At 44.1% G+C, this 21321-nt stretch overlaps 1 protein-coding gene across 1 annotated transcript; it reads right to left on the bottom strand.

Annotated features, from left to right (window-relative positions):
* Nucleotides 1-11889: 11889 nt before the first annotated feature.
* On the bottom strand, nt 11890-20622 carry LOC306931474 (nuclear receptor coactivator 4-like; the record flags this gene model as incomplete). Its single annotated transcript, XM_079512874.1, has 7 exons — nt 20611-20622; nt 18722-18810; nt 16242-16350; nt 15778-15900; nt 14972-15235; nt 13772-14166; nt 11890-11941 (listed from the first exon to the last, which is right to left on the bottom strand). Coding segments are annotated over exons 2-7 (951 nt in total), but the record flags the coding sequence as incomplete, so codon positions are not given.
* Between the last annotated feature and the right edge of the window lie 699 nt (nt 20623-21321).

Below are 21321 nucleotides of genomic sequence, written 5' to 3'. Positions count from 1 at the left end.
ATATAGGGTTATGACACTACCGAACCCAACTGTACTACACCATGCCATACATAGAGGGATATGACACTACCGAACCCAACTGTACTACACCATGCCATACATATAGAGATATGACACTACCGAACCCAACTGTACTACACCATGCCATACATATAGGGTTATGACACTACCGGACCCAACTGTACTACACCATGCCATACATATAGAGATATGACACTACCGAACCCAACTGTACTACACCATGCCATACATATAGGGTTATGACACTACGGAACCCAACTGTACTACACCATGCCATACATATAGGGATATGACACTACCGAACACAACTGTACTAAACATGCCATACATATAGAGATATGACACTACTGAACCCAACTGTACTACACCATGCCATACATATAGAGATATGACACTACCGGACCCAACTGTACTACACCATGCCATACATATAGAGATATGACACTACCGAACTCAACTGTACTACACCATGCCATACATATAGGGATATGACACTACCGAACTCAACTGTACTACACCATGCCATACATATAGAGATATGACACTACTGAACCCAACTGTACTACACCATGCCATACATATAGAGATATGACACTACCTAACCCAACTGTACTACACCATGCCATACATATAGAGATATGACACTACCGAACCCAACTGTACTACACCATGCCATACATATAGAGATATGACACTACCGAACCCAACTGTACTACACCATGCCATACATATAGAGATATGACACTACCGAACCCAACTGTACTACACCATGCCATACATATAGAGATATGACACTACTGAACTCAACTGTACTACACCATGCCATACATATAGAGATATGACACTACCGAACCCAACTGTACTACACCATGCCATACATATAGAGATATGACACTACCGAACCCAACTGTACTACACCATGCCATACATATAGGGTTATGACACTACCGAACCCAACTGTACTACACCATGCCATACATATAGAGATATGACACTACCGAACTCAACTGTACTACACCATGCCATACATATAGGGTTATGACACTACCGAACCCAACTGTACTACACCATGCCATACATATAGAGATATGACACTACTGAACTCAACTGTACTACACCATGCCATACATATAGAGATATGACACTACCGAACCCAACTGTACTACACCATGCCATACATATAGAGATATGACACTACCGAACCCAACTGTACTACACCATGCCATACATATAGGGTTATGACACTACCGAACTCAACTGTACTACACCATGCCATACATATAGAGATATGACACTACCGAACTCAACTGTACTACACCATGCCATACATATAGGGTTATGACACTACCGAACCCAACTGTACTACACCATGCCATACATATAGAGATATGACACTACCGAACCCAACTGTACTACACCATGCCATACATATAGGGTTATGACACTACCGAACTCAACTGTACTACACCATGCCATACATATAGAGATATGACACTACCGAACTCAACTGTACTACACCATGCCATACATATAGGGTTATGACACTACCGAACCCAACTGTACTACACCATGCCATACATATAGGGATATGACACTACCGAACACAACTGTACTACACCATGCCATACATATAGAGATATGACACTACCGAACTCAACTGTACTACACCATGCCATACATATAGGGATATGACACTACCGAACCCAACTGTACTACACCATGCCATACATATAGAGATATGACACTACCGAACCCAACTGTACTACACCATGCCATACATATAGAGATATGACACTACCGAACCCAACTGTACTACACCATGCCATACATATAGGGTTATGACACTACCGGACCCAACTGTACTACACCATGCCATACATATAGAGATATGACACTACCGAACCCAACTGTACTACACCATGCCATACATATAGAGATATGACACTACCGAACTCAACTGTACTACACCATGCCATACATATAGGGATATGACACTACCGAACCCAACTGTACTACACCATGCCATACATATAGGGATATGACACTACCGAACCCAACTGTACTACACCATGCCATACATATAGAGATATGACACTACCGAACCCAACTGTACTACACCATGCCATACATAGAGGGATATGACACTACCGAACTCAACTGTACTACACCATGCCATACATATAGAGATATGACACTACCGAACCCAACTGTACTACACCATGCCATACATATAGAGATATGACACTACCTAACCCAACTGTACTACACCATGCCATACATATAGAGATATGACACTACCGAACCCAACTGTACTACACCATGCCATACATATAGAGATATGACACTACCGAACCCAACTGTACTACACCATGCCATACATATAGGGTTATGACACTACCGGACCCAACTGTACTACACCATGCCATACATATAGAGATATGACACTACCGAACCCAACTGTACTACACCATGCCATACATATAGAGATATGACACTACCGAACTCAACTGTACTACACCATGCCATACATATAGGGATATGACACTACCGAACTCAACTGTACTACACCATGCCATACATATAGAGATATGACACTACCGAACCCAACTGTACTACACCATGCCATACATATAGAGATATGACACTACCTAACCCAACTGTACTACACCATGCCATACATATAGAGATATGACACTACCGAACCCAACTGTACTACACCATGCCATACATATAGAGATATGACACTACTGAACCCAACTGTACTACACCATGCCATACATATAGAGATATGACACTACTGAACCCAACTGTACTACACCATGCCATACATATAGAGATATGACACTACTGAACCCAACTGTACTACACCATGCCATACATATAGAGATATGACACTACTGAACTCAACTGTACTACACCATGCCATACATAGAGGGATATGACACTACCTAACTCAACTGTACTACACCATGCCATACATATAGAGATATGACACTACTGAACTCATAGTGGCGCAAACATGCTAATATACTTAAGTTAGCTTCAATGAGCTTCAATAAGATTTAAGATACATTCATGACCTTCAGTTATTTACCATGTTCTAACCAGTTACTCAACTGGCAAAAGGCCACATTTATTTTCTATACATAAAAAAATATTTGAAAAAAACAAAAACAATTAACTCAACCTCTTCCTGTGTGAGACTTGGTCTCAACCTCTTCCTGTGTGAGACTTGGTCTCAGCCTATTAACTCAACCTCTTCCTGTGTGAGACTTGGTCTCAGCCTATTAACTCAACCTCTTCCTGTGTGAGACCAAGGATAGTCTAAGAAGGATAAGACGCGAAGACCGTACGGGCGACGCCATGTTGCTTTGGAAGGAAAGAAACATGCGCAATGGGCTATATGCAGCCAACACTTCCGCGCTCAGCTTCCTTGGTCTCAACTGCGCATGTTTCTTTCCTTCCAAAGCAACATGGCGTCGCCCGTACGGTCTTCGCGTCTTATCCTTCTTAGACTATCCTTGTGTGAGACTTGGTCTCAGCCTATTAACTCAACCTCTTCCTGTGTGAGACTTGGTCTCAGCCTATTAACTCAACCTCTTCCTGTGTGAGACTTGGTCTCAGCCTATTAACTCAACCTCTTCCTGTGTGAGACTTGGTCTCAACCTCTTCCTGTGTGAGACTTGGTCTCAGCCTATTAACTCAACCTCTTCCTGTGTGAGACTTGGTCTCAACCTCTTCCTGTGTGAGACTTGGTCTCAACCTCTTCCTGTGTGAGACTTGGTCTCAGCCTATTCAAAGTACTTCACAGTACGATACAATACGAGCGTCGCAGTCCCGCCCCCTCGAGAGACCCAGAAAATTAATCCCCGTTAATTTTCCTTTTCAGAAAGTATTTATTTAAAGACGTTTACGCCGCAGACAAAGCCAACTCTTGTCGTGACAAATCATGACAATAAACACAATGTTTTGGGCCAAACAAATAATTAGAAAGAAGAAGAAAACCGCAGGTTACAACACTTTTTTTGTTGTTTTTCTTCTTTGTAATTATTTGTTTGGTCCAAAATATTGTTTGTTGTCATGATTTGTCACGACTCGAGTTGGCTTCGTACGACGCTTAAAATGTCTTTAAATAAATACTTTTTGAAATGTCTATGGGGAAAATGCATTGGGATTCATTTCCTGGGCCTGGTGTCGTCATGAAAGGGGGCGGGACTGCGACGCTCTATAGAGCGTCGCAGTCCCGCCTCCTACCCTGGACCAGGAAATGAAACCCAATGCATTATTCTCATAGACATTTCTTAAAGTATTTATTTAAAGACGGTTACGCCGCGGACAAAGCTCTGGAAGCTACTCAACAACCAATTAGGCTATAGTCAGAAACTGAAAACCAGGTTTTCAAACATAAACATTAAAGCGAACAACACTCTCATCACTGACAAGCTTGATGTGGCCAACTACTTGAACATCTTCTTTACAAATATATCAACAACGCTGGTTAACAATCTGCCCTCCCACTCTGGGCTCTTTGGTGTAGAGCACATTAAAACCTTCTACAGAAACCTAGGTGTTTGTAAAGACGATTTTAAATTAGTTATGGTAACAACTGATGAGGTACTTAAGAAACTGAGTGCCCTCCAACCCCACAAGGCCACTGGCCATGACAATATTCCCTCCAAATTTCTCAGAGACTCAGCCATCTCTATAGCTCCAATCATCACCCACATAGTAAACCTCTCCATCAAACAGGGACAGGTCCCCCTAGATTTCAAACTGGCCAAAGTAACCCCCCTGCACAAGAAAGGGAGTAAATTAGACCCCGGCAACTACCGCCCTATTTCTATTCTAAGCTCCATCTCGAAAGTGATGGAAAAAATAGTCTATGAACAGGTTGAAAAGTATCTTGCCACCAATAAATTATTGTACGAGTTCCAATCTGGCTTCAGAACATCCCACTCCACTGACACATGCCTTCTCTATTTGAGCGACCACATCAAACAAGAGGTGGACGCTGGCAAATACTGCGGCATGGTCATGCTGGACCTCCAAAAGGCTTTTGACACAGTGAACCACTCCATACTGGTTAACAAGCTAAAAGCAATTGGTTTTCGATAGCACATCAGCGAGCTGGATGCAATCCTACCTGGAGGGGAGAGAACAGATGGTGGAAGTGAACGGAACACTGTCCCCCCCCCTCCCAGTGAGCTGTGTCGTTCCACAAGGAAGCATACTAGGGCCTCTACTGTTCCTAATATATGTTAACGACATGACTTCAGCTTGTGACTGCAACTTGTTCCTGTTCGCAGATGACTCGGCACTGCTGGTCTCGGACAGGGACAAACTGCAGGTTGAAAATGCCCTCAGCTCTGAACTCGGTAGAATCTGCACCTGGCTCGCTGATAACAAACTATCTTTACACCTGGGAAAAACTGAATCCATTCTCTTTGGATCTAATAGTAATCTCAGCAAGGCAAATGGCTTCTTGGTTAGAGTGGGTGACAATGTTATCACACGTAAAGATGAAATTACCTACCTAGGTTCCATCCTGGAGGCTAATCTTTCCGGTGATAAAATGGCCACCAACGTAATCAAAAAAGTCAACCAAGGAACAAGATTCCTTTACAGGATCTCCTCACTGGTCGACAAAAACACCTTGAAGACCTTAACAGGAGCCCTTGTACAAGGCTTCTTTGACTATGCATGCACCTCCTGGTACCACAGCACCTCAAAGGCCCTTAAAACTAGGCTCCAGACCTCCCAAAACAAACTGGTCAGGCTCCTACTTGGCCTCACCCCCCGAACCCACCTCACCCCTGCCCACTTTGACAGACTGGCATGGCTTAGGGTCGGCGACAGAGTACAGCATCTTGCAATGGGTCTGGTCCACAAGATTCGATACTCCACCAAGATACCCATGTACCTGTGTAGATACTTCCTTAATGTTAACGAAGTCCACACCCACAACACCAGAGGGAGTGCAACGAATCATGTTCAACCCAGATTCGGCACAAACAAGGGACTAAATTATTTTCGCTCCTATGCCACCAAAATGTGGAACGCCCTACCAACAGTCATTAAGACATGCGAATCCCTTGACTCCTTCAAAACCGCTCTCAAAGGGCACCTACGGATGGCTGCAATTCGAAACTGGCCCCCGTAAAATCTGAAACCCCCCCCACCGCCCCCCCCCTTTTTTCCCTCACTGTATATGTTTCTTTTCCCTTTTTACCTCCTTATGATGAATTCCTGTACTGTTCTTTGTCTATATAGAAGTGTCTATTTGTACGTCTCTAAATGTTTTGATGATTTGAACATGGTGGACCCTGTTGTAAACAAGTGTAATGCTTAATTGGGTCGTCCACTCACAGTTAACAGCCTTTGTATTGAGTTTGTGCTTGAAATGTACTGTAATTCTGCAAACTGTTAATAAAATGTTCAATCAATCAATCAAAAAACTCGAGTCGTGACAACTCATGACAACACAAACAATATTTTGGACCAAACAAATAATTACAAAGAAGAAAAAAACGGCAGGTTACAACACTTTTTTTGTTGTTTTTCTTCTTTGTAATTATTTGTTTGGTCCAAAATATTGTTTGTGTTGTCATGAGTTGTCACGACTCGAGTTGGCTTTGTCCGCGGCGTAACCGTCTTTAAATAAATACTTTAAGAAATGTCTATGAGAATAATGCATTGGATTTCATTTCCTGGTCCAGGGTAGGAGGCGGGACTGCGACGCTCTATAGTACAGCTAGACTATGGAGAATATACCATCAGCATCAGCAGATTGGACTCATATGTTTTGGTCATGTCCAAACCTGGTGGATTACTGCAGGTCTGTTATTTATGTATTTAATATTTTGTATTAAGGTTTTGCAAAAAAAAAGAACAGACAAAGGAATTGAAAATAAAAAGAGAGAAAAAATAATGAAAAAAGCATAAACAACAAAAAAAGAGAGAACAGGGCATGATTTCAAATCAGTGAGTTACAGAGACTAGAATATATCATATGGAAAGTGGTTACGCACCGCCATTCCGAACCACCGCCATTCCGAACCACCGCCATTCCGAACCACCGCCATTCCGAAGGTTCACTTCCATATATCGGAATGGCGATGTTTCCCCATGGAAGAATTCGCCCCGCCATTCCGAAAGTTAAATCTCCGGAGCGCACAGAGCTCACCATGTGCGCAAGTTAAATCTCTCTCTCTCTCGCGCGCGCGCTCTATCTCTCTCTCATATTCCCCTGAGTGACCTACTGCCGCCACCGCGCAATCAATCAATCAATCACTCCGCACCGATTTCAGTAACAACCCCTCTCACCCCTCTCTCTCTCTCTCTCTCTCCCCCTCCCTCCGTATCTCTCTCTCTCCCTCCGTGTCTCTCTCTCTCTCTCTCTCTCTCTCCCTCTAATAATAATAATAATAATAATAATAATAATAATATAGTCCTCACCTTGGACATTGGCCTATAGCAGCCGTGCGTCATTTCTTGAAAACGAACAGCACTGCTTTCTTTTTTGTCTCCAATTAATTCTGGGCCTTTGGAGAGAGCTATAGTTTTAACCCAGAATTTACCCAAATCTCAAGCGCAATAGTTCAAAGTTCTCTCTAATTTCGCATCACAGCGCGACAACTTGTGAACTAGGAGATTAGATATATTCGAAGAAACTAGCATTTAGGAACCACTGGAAAAAATAACAAGCATCCGTGCTCAACTTGGAGCTCTCCAAATAGCCACGTTCAGAAGGCTGTCAACTTGGAGCTCTCCAAATAGCCACATTCAGAAGGCTGTCTGTGATTCTAATTACTCCAACTTGGAGCTCTCCAAATAGCCCCATTCAGAAGGCTGTCTGTGACTCTAATTACTCCAACTTGGAGCTCTCCAAATAGCCACATTCAGAAGGCTGTCTGTGATCAACTTGGAGCTCTCCAAATAGCCACATTCAGAAGGCTGTCTGTGATTCTAATTACTCCAACTTGGAGCTCTCCAAATAGCCACATTCAGAAGGCTGTCTGTGATCAACTTGGAGCTCTCCAAATAGCCACATTCAGAAGGCTGTCTGTGACTCTAATTACTCCAACTTGGAGCTCTCCAAATAGCCACATTCAGAAGGCTGTCTGTGATTCTAATTACTCCAACTTGGAGCTCTCCAAATAGCCACATTCAGAAGGCTGTCTGTGATTCTAATTACTCCAACTTGGAGCTCTCCAAATAGCCACATTCAGAAGGCTGTCTGTGATTCTAATTACTCCAACTTGGAGCTCTCCAAATAGCCACATTCAGAAGGCTGTCTGTGATTCTAATTACTCCAACTTGGAGCTCTCCAAATAGCCCCATTCAGAAGGCTGTCTGTGATTCTAATTACTCCAACTTGGAGCTCTCCAAATAGCCACATTCAGAAGGCTGTCTGTGATTCTAATTACTCCAACTTGGAGCTCTCCAAATAGCCACATTCAGAAGGCTGTCTGTGATTCTAATTACTCCAACTTGGAGCTCTCCAAATAGCCACATTCAGAAGGCTGTCTGTGATTCTAATTACTCCAACTTGGAGCTCTCCAAATAGCCACATTCAGAAGGCTGTCTGTGATTCTAATTACTCCAACTTGGAGCTCTCCAAATGGCCACATTCAGAAGGCTGTCTGTGACTCTAATTACTCCAACTTGGAGCTCTCCAAATAGCCACATTCAGAAGGCTGTCTGTGATTCTAATTACTCCAACTTGGAGCTCTCCAAATAGCCACATTCAGAAGGCTGTCTGTGATTCTAATTACTCCAACTTGGAGCTCTCCAAATAGCCACATTCAGAAGGCTGTCTGTGACTCTAATTACTCCAACTTGGAGCTCTCCAAATAGCCACATTCAGAAGGCTGTCTGTGACTCTAATTACTCCAACTTGGAGCTCTCCAAATAGCCACATTCAGAAGGCTGTCTGTGATTCTAATTACTCCAACTTGGAGCTCTCCAAATAGCCACATTCAGAAGGCTGTCTGTGGTTCTAATTACTCCAACTTGGAGCTCTCCAAATAGCCACATTCAGAAGGCTGTCTGTGATCAACTTGGAGCTCTCCAAATAGCCACATTCAGAAGGCTGTCTGTGATTCTAATTACTCCGTAACCACCAGAAGTATGATGAAACTTTCATCTCATTAATCATTGGCATGCAGGATTGACATAGCGTTATTTAGGCTATAATGATCAACTTGTGCATGATAATTTTATGTATCAAATATTATATTAACTCAAGGAAAAGGTAATGTTACAGCTTTGAATAAAAATGTCGGAACTGGTGTAGAATGGAAAATAAGACTGTGCCTGTTGCTCACTGCGCAATTGGAAAGAAAACCAGCATGAGCATGGGGTGTTTATGCTAATCTGTCCATAATAGTCAACATATGCCCATAATTTAAGTCTTCAGAAGGAATCCATGAGATGAGATCGCACAGCTGTCCAGTCTGGTCTGGACTAATATCAAACCAAAACGAGGCTATGTGCGTAAATACTGCACTTAATAATAACAGCGCAGCAGCAATAAATAAATGATTAACGTGCATGAGAACGCACTATATGCCATTGGTAGCACAATGCAAATCCTCAAAGAAAATGCGTCTTCCTAATGGATACATTTGGAATGGATATTTCACAATATGATAACGGAAGCAATATGCGGGGGTTTCAGCTCTTAAATTCAGTACAAAAGTAGCCTACTCTCAGTCCCATTCAAAGGGTGGACACATATCCAAATTAACCCATGGCCTATACCTTCAGAACGATTAAAGTATCAATATTAAAGTATCAATATTGCAATGAAGAAATAAGTCCGGTAATCAACATTTGAGAAAGGCCTTTACTGTTCCTTGCATGTTCCTTGCAATGACATGACATCAGCAGTTACACATCGGTATAAAAAAACAAAACAAAAACAGTTTGCAAATGTAAAAAATGCAAAACAGGCATTTAATAGGCCTACTTTTACTGCAGTAAAGTGGACATGTAGTGGAGTAGAAATAAAAGTAGGCCCATATTATATTATTATATATATAAATTATCCACTAGAGGAAAAAAAAACTCAAAATCAAAGCACGTGAGGTCGGCGGAAAAAAGCTGGGGCGAGATGGAATTAGCTTACAGTAGGTTATGACTTGTTATGAATTAAATAAAACCTGAGTGAGTGAGTGAGTGAGTGTTGCGGGACTGTGCGCTCCGGCCAGGTGGAGCTCTACGGATTGGGCATACAGCCAGCTGGTGATGCTGTGCGTCTCTGGTCGTTCTGCTGGTTCGTTCTATACTATAGGGTTATTTGTTCAAGACCCATTCCCGAGTCAATGGGCGCTCATCAGACACGTTGGGTTTATGGACGCACGCGTATTGGGCTCCGAATGAGCGGCCATTAAATAACAGCTCCGTGGGGCCGAATGAGCGGCCATTAAATAACAGCTCCGTGGGGCCGAATGAGCGGCCATTAAATAACAGCTCCGTGGGGCCGAATGAGCGGCCATTCACAGACTAGCGTATACCACCCTTTCGGAATGGCGGTGTTTCGGAATGGCGGGGTTTATGCCCCCCTTTCGGAATGGCAGTGTTTCGGAATGGTGGTGTTTCGGAATGGTGGTGTTTCGGAATGGGGGGCTGTCCCCACCGGAAGGTCGCCAGTTCGACTCAGCGGTCCGACACGTTAAAATTACCACCGCTGAAGTGCCCTTGAACAAGGCATTGAACCACTACCATGAAATGTGTTCTATGAGCAGGGCCTGGCTGGAAACAAGTTCTTGAGCTTAGCCCAGATACCCTGGGTAAATATAGTAATCATTTCATTTCAACTCTTTACACAACTAACACTAATAAAACAGGGGAGTAAAGTATGCCACTCAGTCACACATCGTACCCCCCCCCCCCCCCCCCCCCCCCACCATGGGAAGACTATGGGATTTCTACTAAGGTTTGGGTGATATGCAATTACAGGGGCGCCCGCTACGGTCAACAAGTGTGTGTGTGTGTGTGTGTGTGAGAGAATGTAATGCACAGCGCCTTGGATAAAGGCGGTTAAGGCGCTTTATAAATGCACCATTTACCGAGTCAATTCAAAGTTCTTTACATTAACACATTAAGCATGAACACGTTGAGGCAGAACACTAGACACATTATAAAACGACATTTTAGTACCGTTTAAAACATAAGAAAAGACAAAATATTAAAAGACAAAATAAGGGGGGAATACAATTACAGTGCAGAATAAATTCCAGTAAAACTCAATAAAGGTTAACGGCCGACAGAAAGGTCTTCAGCAGCATCGCTGTGTCTACCTGTTATTACTTCATAAAAGATAACAAACACTTTCAGTTTCATGATGAGGTGTCCTGACGCAGGGCCGGTTCTAGGGGGGGGCAGGGGTGGGCATAGCCCACCCAAACGTGCGTCCTGCCCACCCAATGTGGGTTTGACACCCCACCCGCACCGGCGGAGTCGCCCCCCTTACAATTCTGTCTGCCCACCTGAGTGGGGCTGGCTAAATCCGGCCCTGGTCCTGAGTCTCCTGAGCAAAGTTGATCCCAATGTCCCTTTGTACGTTATCTAGAGTGATAAGCTGTGCCACTTGTCCTCCTCCTCCTCCTGGGGAGGGGCAGGGAGAGGAGGCGCAGGGACAGGGAGCTTCACCTCCTCCTGGGGCCCAGGGGGGAGGACCCAGCGCTGCAGCTCCTCCTGGGGCCGAGGGGGGAGGACCCAGCGATGGACCTCCAGGCTGCTCTGGAAGGGCCTCTCCTTGGGGGAGGAGGACGAGGAGTCCTCCTCCCTGCTGGCCTTCTCCTCCTGCAGGAGCAGGACAGCAGGAGGTGGTGCAGCCACCCAGGTGGAGAGAGAGGAGGGAGGGAGGAGGCGCAGGATGGGAGCAGAGGAGGAGGAGGTGTTTTTGACCACAGGACTGTTGGTGGAAAGATATTAGAGTTAATAAACTGAACTAAATAAAAAACACAAGAAAATACAATAATGATAAATAAACCAAACCTGTGTGTTTACGAACCTAACAAACTAACTGAAATTAAAATTCCCAACTGAATATATACTTTTATAAATGGTATATTTGGTTGAGGTTTTATTACACAATCCTGTACCTGCCAAACAACCCAACAGACCCAAAGTATGAAAACACCTAAAACTACAACTAAACCTAATCAAAACTCAACTAAAACTAAAACTAAACCTAATCAAAACTCAACTAAAACTAAAACTAAACCTAATCAAAACTCAACTAAAGCTAAAACTAAACCTAATCAAAACTCAACTAAAACTACAACTAAACCTAATCAAAACTCAACTAAAACTACAACTAAACCTAATCAAAACTCAACTAAAACTAACACTAAACCTAATCAAAACTCAACTAAAACTAACACTAAACCTAATCAAAACTCAACTAAAACTAACACTAAACCTAATCAAAACTCACCTAAAACTAACACTAAACCTAATCAAAACTCAACTAAACCTAATCAAAACTCAACAAAAACTAACACTAAACCTAATCAAAACTCAACTAAAACTACAACTAAACCTAATCAAAACTCAACTAAAACTAACACTAAACCTAATCAAAACTCAACTAAAACTAACACTAAACCTAATCAAAACTCAACTAAAACTACAACTAAACCTAATCAAAACTCAACTAAAACTAAACCTAATCAAAACTCAACTAAAACTAACACTAAACCTAATCAAAACTCAACTAAAACTAAAACTAAACCTAATCAAAACTCAACTAAAACTAAACCTAATCAAAACTCAACTAAAACTAAAACTAAACCTAATCAAAACTCAACTAAAACTAAAACTAAACCTAATCAAAACTCAACTAAAGCTAAAACTAAACCTAATCAAAACTCAACTAAAACTACAACTAAACCTAATCAAAACTCAACTAAAACTAAAACTAAACCTAATCAAAACTCAACTAAAACTAACACTAAACCTAATCAAAACTCAACTAAAACTAAACCTAATCAAAACTCAACTAAAACTAACACTAAACCTAATCAAAACTCAACTAAAACTAACACTAAACCTAATCAAAACTCAACTAAAACTAAAACTAAACCTAATCAAAACTCAACTAAAACTAACACTAAACCTAATCAAAACTCAACTAAAACTAACACTAAACCTAATCAAAACTCAACTAAAACTAACACTAAACCTAATCAGAACTCAACTAAAACTAAACCTAATCAAAACTCAACTAAAACTAACACTAAACCTAATCAAAACTCAACTAAAACTAACACTAAACCTAATCAAAACTCAACTAAAACTAAAACTAAACCTAATCAAAACTCAACTAAAACTACAACTAAACCTAATCAAAACTCAACTAAAACTAACACTAAACCTAATCAAAACTCAACTAAAACTAACACTAAACCTAATCAAAACTCAACTAAAACTAAAACTAAACCTAATCAAAACTCAACTAAAACTAAAACTAAACCTAATCAAAACTCAACTAAAACTAAAACTAAACCTAATCAAAACTCAACTAAAACTAAAACTAAACTTAATCAAAACTCAACTAAAACTAAACCTAATCAAAACTCAACTAAAACTAACACTAAAACTATTAAAAAATAAACTAAAACTAAGTGTCACAAAAAGAAAACTGCTCTAAAAACAAATTCAATCTAAGGGGGGGGGGGGGGAAATATGTCAAAACGAACTAAAACTAAAGTATGAAGTAAAAATGCCAAAGCGTTCTAACCTGGTGTCAGTAGTGGTGCTATGGATGCTGCTGGCCACCAGGGGCACTCGGTTTTTGTCTCGTCCGTCGTGTCTCAGGAGCCAGGCGGACAGCGCCTCGCGGCCGCAGTTCTGCTCACACACGCACTGCGCGTAGCTGGAGCAGCACTCATTGGCCCGGCAGCTCTGGCCAATGGGAATGGTCTTCTGAAGCCACGCCTCCAGGGCCTTGGCGGAGGGGGTGGAGGAGGAGAGAGGAGGGGGAGAGGAGGAGGGGGTCTGGGGGGCGGAGCCGGGAGGAGAGGAGGAGGCGGGGCTAGAGCCTGGGGGCGGGGTCTTGAGGCACTTCAGCTTGCCCAGGTTCTCGATCTCGAAGGAGGTGGAGGAGAGAGTCTGGCAACAGGACGAGCAGTCAGCCTGGAGAGGAAGAGGAGGAGTTATAATAATAATAATAATAATGGTTACAACAAGATTATGAAATTATGACCGATATCCGATCTCCGATTAATTGCAGGGTCATTCTGCCGATAGCGATTCTGATCGGTTCCGATATTCTACAGAGGACCACAATGGAAACAAGCCTATAGGCCCTATAGGGGCGTATTGGCCTGTTGATACAGTAGGCTATTCAATCCAGAAACAGCCTAGACTCTTTTCCAACTGAATGAGATGAGTACACACATTAAATGTAGAAAAATGTAAAATGTATTTTTACTACATATTTGATTTGGCTTTTGTTCTAGACTAGAGGTACTAGACACTTTTGATTTATATTCTCATTGATGAATTTTTAAATTTTTCATTTAAAAACATTTTTACTGGTGAACAGATTAAATAATCTGTATTTTGAGACCGTTCCGATACCGATATGGCATTTTTATGGCCGATATGACCGATATGGCCGATTCCAATTATGCTACCGATTAATCAAATGGTGGTCCGTGGCTCAGATGCTGACTAAATAATGGGCCTTGAAATGGAAAGGGTTGAAACCCCACTGTCCTACTAAACCTTAGTGTCCTAGGTGTCCTAGGACAGTGTCCTGTTAGTGTCCTACACTAAAACTAACCAATTAAACAAACAGGATAAAACCACTAACTATTTCTGATTCCAGTCATCATTTCTTTAACCCACCAAACATGTTATTGTCCAGGTGGGTTTCAGAAATAATCATTCTATTAATTAATTCTGTTTTATTATTAAATCATTTTAAAACAATGACCTTGTTGGAGGGGGCGGGGTCAGCGCTCCTCTGCAGCCAATCAGAACGCTCCCAGCCCTCCGTGAAGGGTTTGAACACCAGCTTCCAGCGGTCGGCGTCCGACAGCGTCTCCGCGGCAACGGAAGGCGTGGCGACCAGCCAATCACCTTCCTCCTCATCCTCCATGTCGAACTCTGATTCGTCGATCTTCTCGATGGAGAAGGAGGAGGAGGAGCTAGTGCTGACGGCTCGCTCTCTGGGCGGGGCCGGGGGCGGGGCCGTCTCCTACAGACAGACAGGTAGGATGTCAGTACAGACAGACAGGCTGCTGCTGGCAGACAGACAGACAGACAGACAGACAGACAGACAGACAGACAGACAGTGTCCAGACTCATTTTAAAGTAAAAGTAATCAGCACGCTAAAATCTGAAACCATTATAAATTAGAAATAAGCCACACAGCAGCAAACTGTCTGTTTACCAAACCCGGTGTGCAGTGCAACTACTAACGTCCCATAGCCCGAAGGGATGCGACGCTCTGATTGGTTCAGAAATGTACAGGCTTCCGTCTCAGACTGTTTGAAACTTCTAAATAAAATGACAGAAAAAGCCACTGCAGTCCGACTCCCATTCAGGGCGGGAACCCCATTTGGTGTTTTAAGCATTGTGTTGTACTTTAGCTGTTGAAAAATAGCAGATCTACAAGCTCATAGAGCGGGATTTTGGAAATCTTTGAATATATATTCTTTCAGAGCGTTTATAACTCAAATCTTTGCTACTGGGGGGGTAGACAGACAGACAGACAGACAGACAGACAGACAGACCGACCTTGTCCTCCCTGTAGGCGATCAGCCAATCCTGTGTGTCCTTGCTGGACTGGAATCCAATGGGAGCAGCCGTTATTGGGCGGCTTCCAGCCAGCCAATCAGACAGAGGACCTGTCTCCATCTTCTAGAGAGGACAGAAAACACACACCTGTTGTTCTCATGTGCATTTTTTGAGGGGCGCTAGCCCCTACTATGTCCAGCTTTTCGTGTACGCTCACAAACTTGATCCTACACAAAACATTAAATTCCCATTGACAATGAATGGACAAGTTTACACCTTAGTAAGAGCGCCCCTCACTTCACACGGGTGTGATTTTATTTGTTTTACGTTACTTTACTTTACGTGTGGGCGTGCGTGTGTGTGCGTGCGTGCGTGTACTGTATACCTGTGTGTTAATGCATCCAAATGTAGTGATGGCGTGTCTCTGTGTGTGTGTGTGTGTGTGTGTGCGCGTGCGTGTATACCTGTGTGTTGATGCATCCAAACGTAGTGATGGCGTGTCTCAGAGATCGTGTGTCGGCGCTGAAGCTCATGTCTGGAGACTCCTCTGGACTCAGGTTGAGAGACGACAGCCTGACAAACACACGCACACGCACACGCACACGCACACGCACACACACACACACAGTGATTAACTAAACGAGCAAATGGAATCGCACACGCCACACAATGCCTGGCACAAATAACTTCTTTGACTATACAATTATATAAACACAAAGGACACAAGGAAGTGGCAGCACTCACTCTGCTGATTATAGGAACACTACAAAGAGATGTAAATAGGAGAATAAGGAGAGATGAGGCAGCCTGACTGTGCCTGGACATCTCCATTGAGGCACGCCGCTCTACCTGGACATCTCCATTGAGGCGCGCCGCGCGCCGCTCTACCTGGACATCTCCATTGAGGCGACGCCCATGACCACACCTCTAGGCGCAAATACCAGTGTCGGCAAAATAGATAGAGTGACGCTGGACCAAAATATCATTAAAGGAGAATTCCATGCTAGAAGGCTTTCTTACCTTTATGTGTAGTTGTTACGTCCCCACCAAAGAGGTCCAGGTGTTATTTTGTGCAAAAGCGCATTATTGGCTATTTCCCCTACCATAAGCCCTCAATGAATTGCATTGAATTGCATTGAATTGAATGGGGCTATGGGGTGTTGTGCTAATTCGCTTATTTCCATCACTCAATAAATATTTTTGAGTGGTGTAAACCACTCCTACAACTGGCTTTGTTAGTATGTCTGTCTGTCTGTCTGTGCAGACAAAATGAGCATGGTTGCTACGGTCACCCAGTTCACCCGGGTGTGATTTCATTACATCAGACATTACGTCAGACCACAGCTGATCAGGCTATAAGACCTTACACCACTCAGTTCACACGGGTGTGATTTTTTGTATATATCCTCTCTTCATAATGTAAATAGTATCCCAAGCGGCACACTTTACTACTTATTTTGATGGAAATAAGCGAATTAGCACAAACACCCAACCCCCATTGAGGGCTTATGGTAGGGGAAATAGCCAATAATGCACTTTTGCACAAAATAACACCTGGACCTCTTTGGTTGGGACGTAACAACTACAAATAACACCTGGACCTCTTTGGTGGGGACGTAACAACTACAAATAACACCTGGACCTCTTTGGTGGGGACGTAACAACTACAAATAACACCTGGACCTCTTTGGTGGGGACGTAACAACTACAAATAACACCTGGACCTCTTTGGTGGGGACGTAACAACTACAAATAACACCTGGACCTCTTTGGTGGGGACGTAACGACTACAAATAACACCTGGACCTCTTTGGTGGGGACGTAACAACTACAAATAACACCTGGACCTCTTTGGTGGGGACGTAACGACTACAAATAACACCTGGACCTCTTTGGTGGGGACGTAACAACTACAAATAACACCTGGACCTCTTTGGTGGGGACGTAACAACTACAAATAACACCTGGACCTCTTTGGTGGGGACGTAACAACTACAAATAACACCTGGACCTCTTTGGTGGGGACGTAACAACTACAAATAACACCTGGACCTCTTTGGTGGGGACGTAACAACTACAAATAAAGGTAAGAAAGCCTTCTAGTATGGAAGTATGGAATTCTCCTTTAAGGGACAGAGCAAGCTCCTACAGGCTGAGGCTTCAACCTTTTCTTTTATATGAAATATCACAGACTATTAAGATTTAATTTAACAGATTGCCAGAAGCTCTAATCTTATAATAATAATAATAATAGAAAACAGCCTAGTATCCACAAGCTGCGACACACAGAGAGCTTGTAGATCTGCTGTGCAACATGCTTCCTTATAGAAGACACACTGAGAGCTTGTAGATCTGCTGTGCAACATGCTTCCTTATAGAGGACACACTGAGAGCTTGTAGATCTGCTGTGCAACATGCTTCCTTATAGAAGACACACAGAGAGCTTGTAGATCTGTTTCCTTATAGAAGACACACTGAGAGCTTGTAGATCTGCTGTGCAACATGCTTCCTTATAGAGGACACACTGAGAGCTTGTAGATCTGCTGTGCAACATGCTTCCTTATAGAAGACACACTGAGAGCTTGTAGATCTGCTTCCTTATAGAGGACATGCTGACTCCTATGGAATCAGTCCTGGGAACTTTAATCCATGCACAGCATTACGTGTGTGTGTGTGTGTGTGTGTGTGTGTGTGTGTGTGTGTGTGTTAAGCACAGGGATAAACTCTGAGACGTTATGAAACAAAGAGTTAAAACAGTAATGACTGTTTACTGAGAAGCTGCTGATGCAACACAATAAACCACACACACACACACACACACACACACACACACACACACACACACACACACACACACACACACACACACACACACACACACACACACACACACACACACACACACACACACACACACACACACACACACACACACGGTGTGTACCTCTCCATGCAGGCTGTGAGCTGATTGGTCAGATGGTTTGTGTTGTTGTACTCCAACTGATGAGCGATGACGTCAAACTGTCCTCGTAACTAGAGAGACAGACACAGAGAGACAGACAGACAGACAGACAGACAGACAGACAGACAGACATAACAATTACAGCCGTTATAAAAAGGTTAAAGTTAGATTCTGTTTATTACAGACAGTAAACCACTAAAGGTTCAGACTTCAATTTAAATATTGGCCTCGGTTCATCCGCGCCAGGTCGCACCGCACCCGTTTGCAGCGCCAGGTCGCACCGCGCCCGTTTGCAGCGCCAGGTCGCACCGCGCCCGTTTGCAGCGCCAGGTCGCACCGCGCCCGTTTGCAGCGCCAGGTCGCACCGCGCCCGTTTGCAGCGCACACGCAACTTCTGGTCTTTGCATTGACTGTGTGTGTAATGGCTCCGCTCTGACCATCCACGTCTGAACGCAACTGTAGTCAATGAATAGACACTCAGACTGAGGGTCTAGGACAGGGTCCTCAACTCAATGAATAGACACTCAGACTGAGTGTCTAGGACAGGGTCCTCAACTCAATGAATAGACACTCAGACTGAGGGTCTAGGACAGGGTCCTCAACTCAATGAATAGACACTCAGAGTGAGTGTCTCAGTGTCTCTAGGACAGGGTCCTCAACTCAATGAATAGACACTCAGACTGAGGGTCTAGGACAGGGTCCTCAACTCAATGAATAAACACTCAGACTGAGGGTCTAGGACAGGGTCCTCAACTCAATGAATAAACACTCAGGCTGAGTGTCTACAGCAGGGGGTCCTCAACTCAATGAATAAACACTCAGACTGGGTGTCTAGGACATGCAGGGTCCTCAACTCAATGAATAAACACTCAGACTGAGTGTCTACAGCAGGGGGTCCTCAACTCAATGAATAGACACTCAGGCTGAGGGTCTAGGACAGGGTCCTCAACTCAATGAATAGACACTCAGGCTGAGGGTCTAGGACAGGGTCCTCAACTAGAAATGCTGAAGGTCCACTAATCATTTTTGAAAAAGACTAAGGTCCGGTCCCATGCCACGCAGCGCGGGCCACGCAGCGCGGGCCACGCAGCGGGCAGCGGAGAGCGGGGCTCTATATTTTTTAGTACAGTCACACCAAGGCAAGCTTATACAAATCGGATCCCCTCCCAACCAACCAATACTGGGGTGCAGAGTATGGAAATAAAATGTTTCACAAATATTCCCCTCCAAAAATTCACAGCAAATGAGAGGTATTGTGTTGAGGCACAAAGAACACTCTTATTTTGTCAAGTTCAAAGTTCAGCTCTCTGTGCCCAGGGGTCCACAGAGAGGTGGTCCGCGGTCCGGTCGTGGACCACCTCTCTGTGCCCAGGGTCCACAGAGAGGTGGTCCGCGGTCCGGTCGTGGACCACCTCTCTGTGCCCAGGGTCCACAGAGAGGTGGTCCACGGTCCGGTCGTGGACCACCTCTCTGTGCCCAGGGGTCCACAGAGAGGTGGTCCGCGGTCCGGTCGTGGACCGCGGACCACCTATTGAGGACCCCTGGTCTACGAGGACAGATCAAAGCTGGACCAGAACCAGGTGTTTAACCCGTTGTCATGGAGACAGAATCCTGTGTGTAATCCTCCTGCTTATGGTCAAACACTGAGCAAGTCTGAACGTAGCATGTTGACACAACATGCTGGGCTGAGGGGCGCCGCCATTTTGTTGTTGTTTGGCGGGGGGGGGGGGGGGGGGGCTATGGCGGCATCGTTTCAGGAAAGAGGCGCATCTGGTGTGTCTCCGTGTGACAGAAACGGCAAAACGACAGAGCAAGATACGTCCTCGACAATAACAGTGGTAGAGCAGTTTAACTGTGTCAGTTGTTATTACCCAGTGTAAGTGTGTCAGTTGCTGCGTCAGGGTCTGTGTCAGTAGGTCTTACCCAGTGTAAGTGTGTCAGTTGCTGGGTCAGGGTCTGTGTCAGTAGGTCTTACCCAGTGTAAGTGTGTCAGTTGCTGGGTCAGGGTCTGTGTCAGTAGGTCTTACCCAGTGTAAGTGTGTCAGTTGCTGGGTCAGGGTCTGTGTCAGTAGGTCTTACCCAGTGTAAGTGTGTCAGTTGCTGGGTCAGGGTCTGTGTCAGTAGGTCTTACCCAGTGTAAGTGTGTCAGTTGCTGGGTCAGGGTCTGTGTCAGTAGGTCTTACCCAGTGTAAGTGTGTCAGTTGCTGGGTCAGGGTCTGTGTCAGTAGGTCTTACCCAGTGTAAGTGTGTCAGTTGCTGGGTCAGGGTCTGTGTCAGTAGGTCTTACCCAGTGTAAGTGTGTCAGTTGCTGGGTCAGGGTCTGTGTCAGTAGGTCTTACCCAGTGTAAGTGTGTCAGTTGCTGCGTCAGGGTCTGTGTCAGTAGGTCTTACCCAGTGTAAGTGTGTCAGTTGCTGGGTCAGGGTCTGTGTCAGTAGGTCTTACCCAGTGTAAGTGTGTCAGTTGCTGGGTCAGGGTCTGTGTCAGTAGGTCTTACCCAGTGTAAGTGTGTCAGTTGCTGCGTCAGGGTCTGTGTCAGTAGGTCTTACCCAGTGTAAGTGTGTCAGTTGCTGGGTCAGGGTCT

Source organism: Electrona antarctica (genome assembly GCF_951216825.1).
Source record: "Electrona antarctica genome assembly, chromosome: 10".
NCBI lineage: Eukaryota > Metazoa > Chordata > Actinopteri > Myctophiformes > Myctophidae > Electrona > Electrona antarctica.
This window is presented reverse-complemented; position numbering and strand designations above follow the sequence as displayed.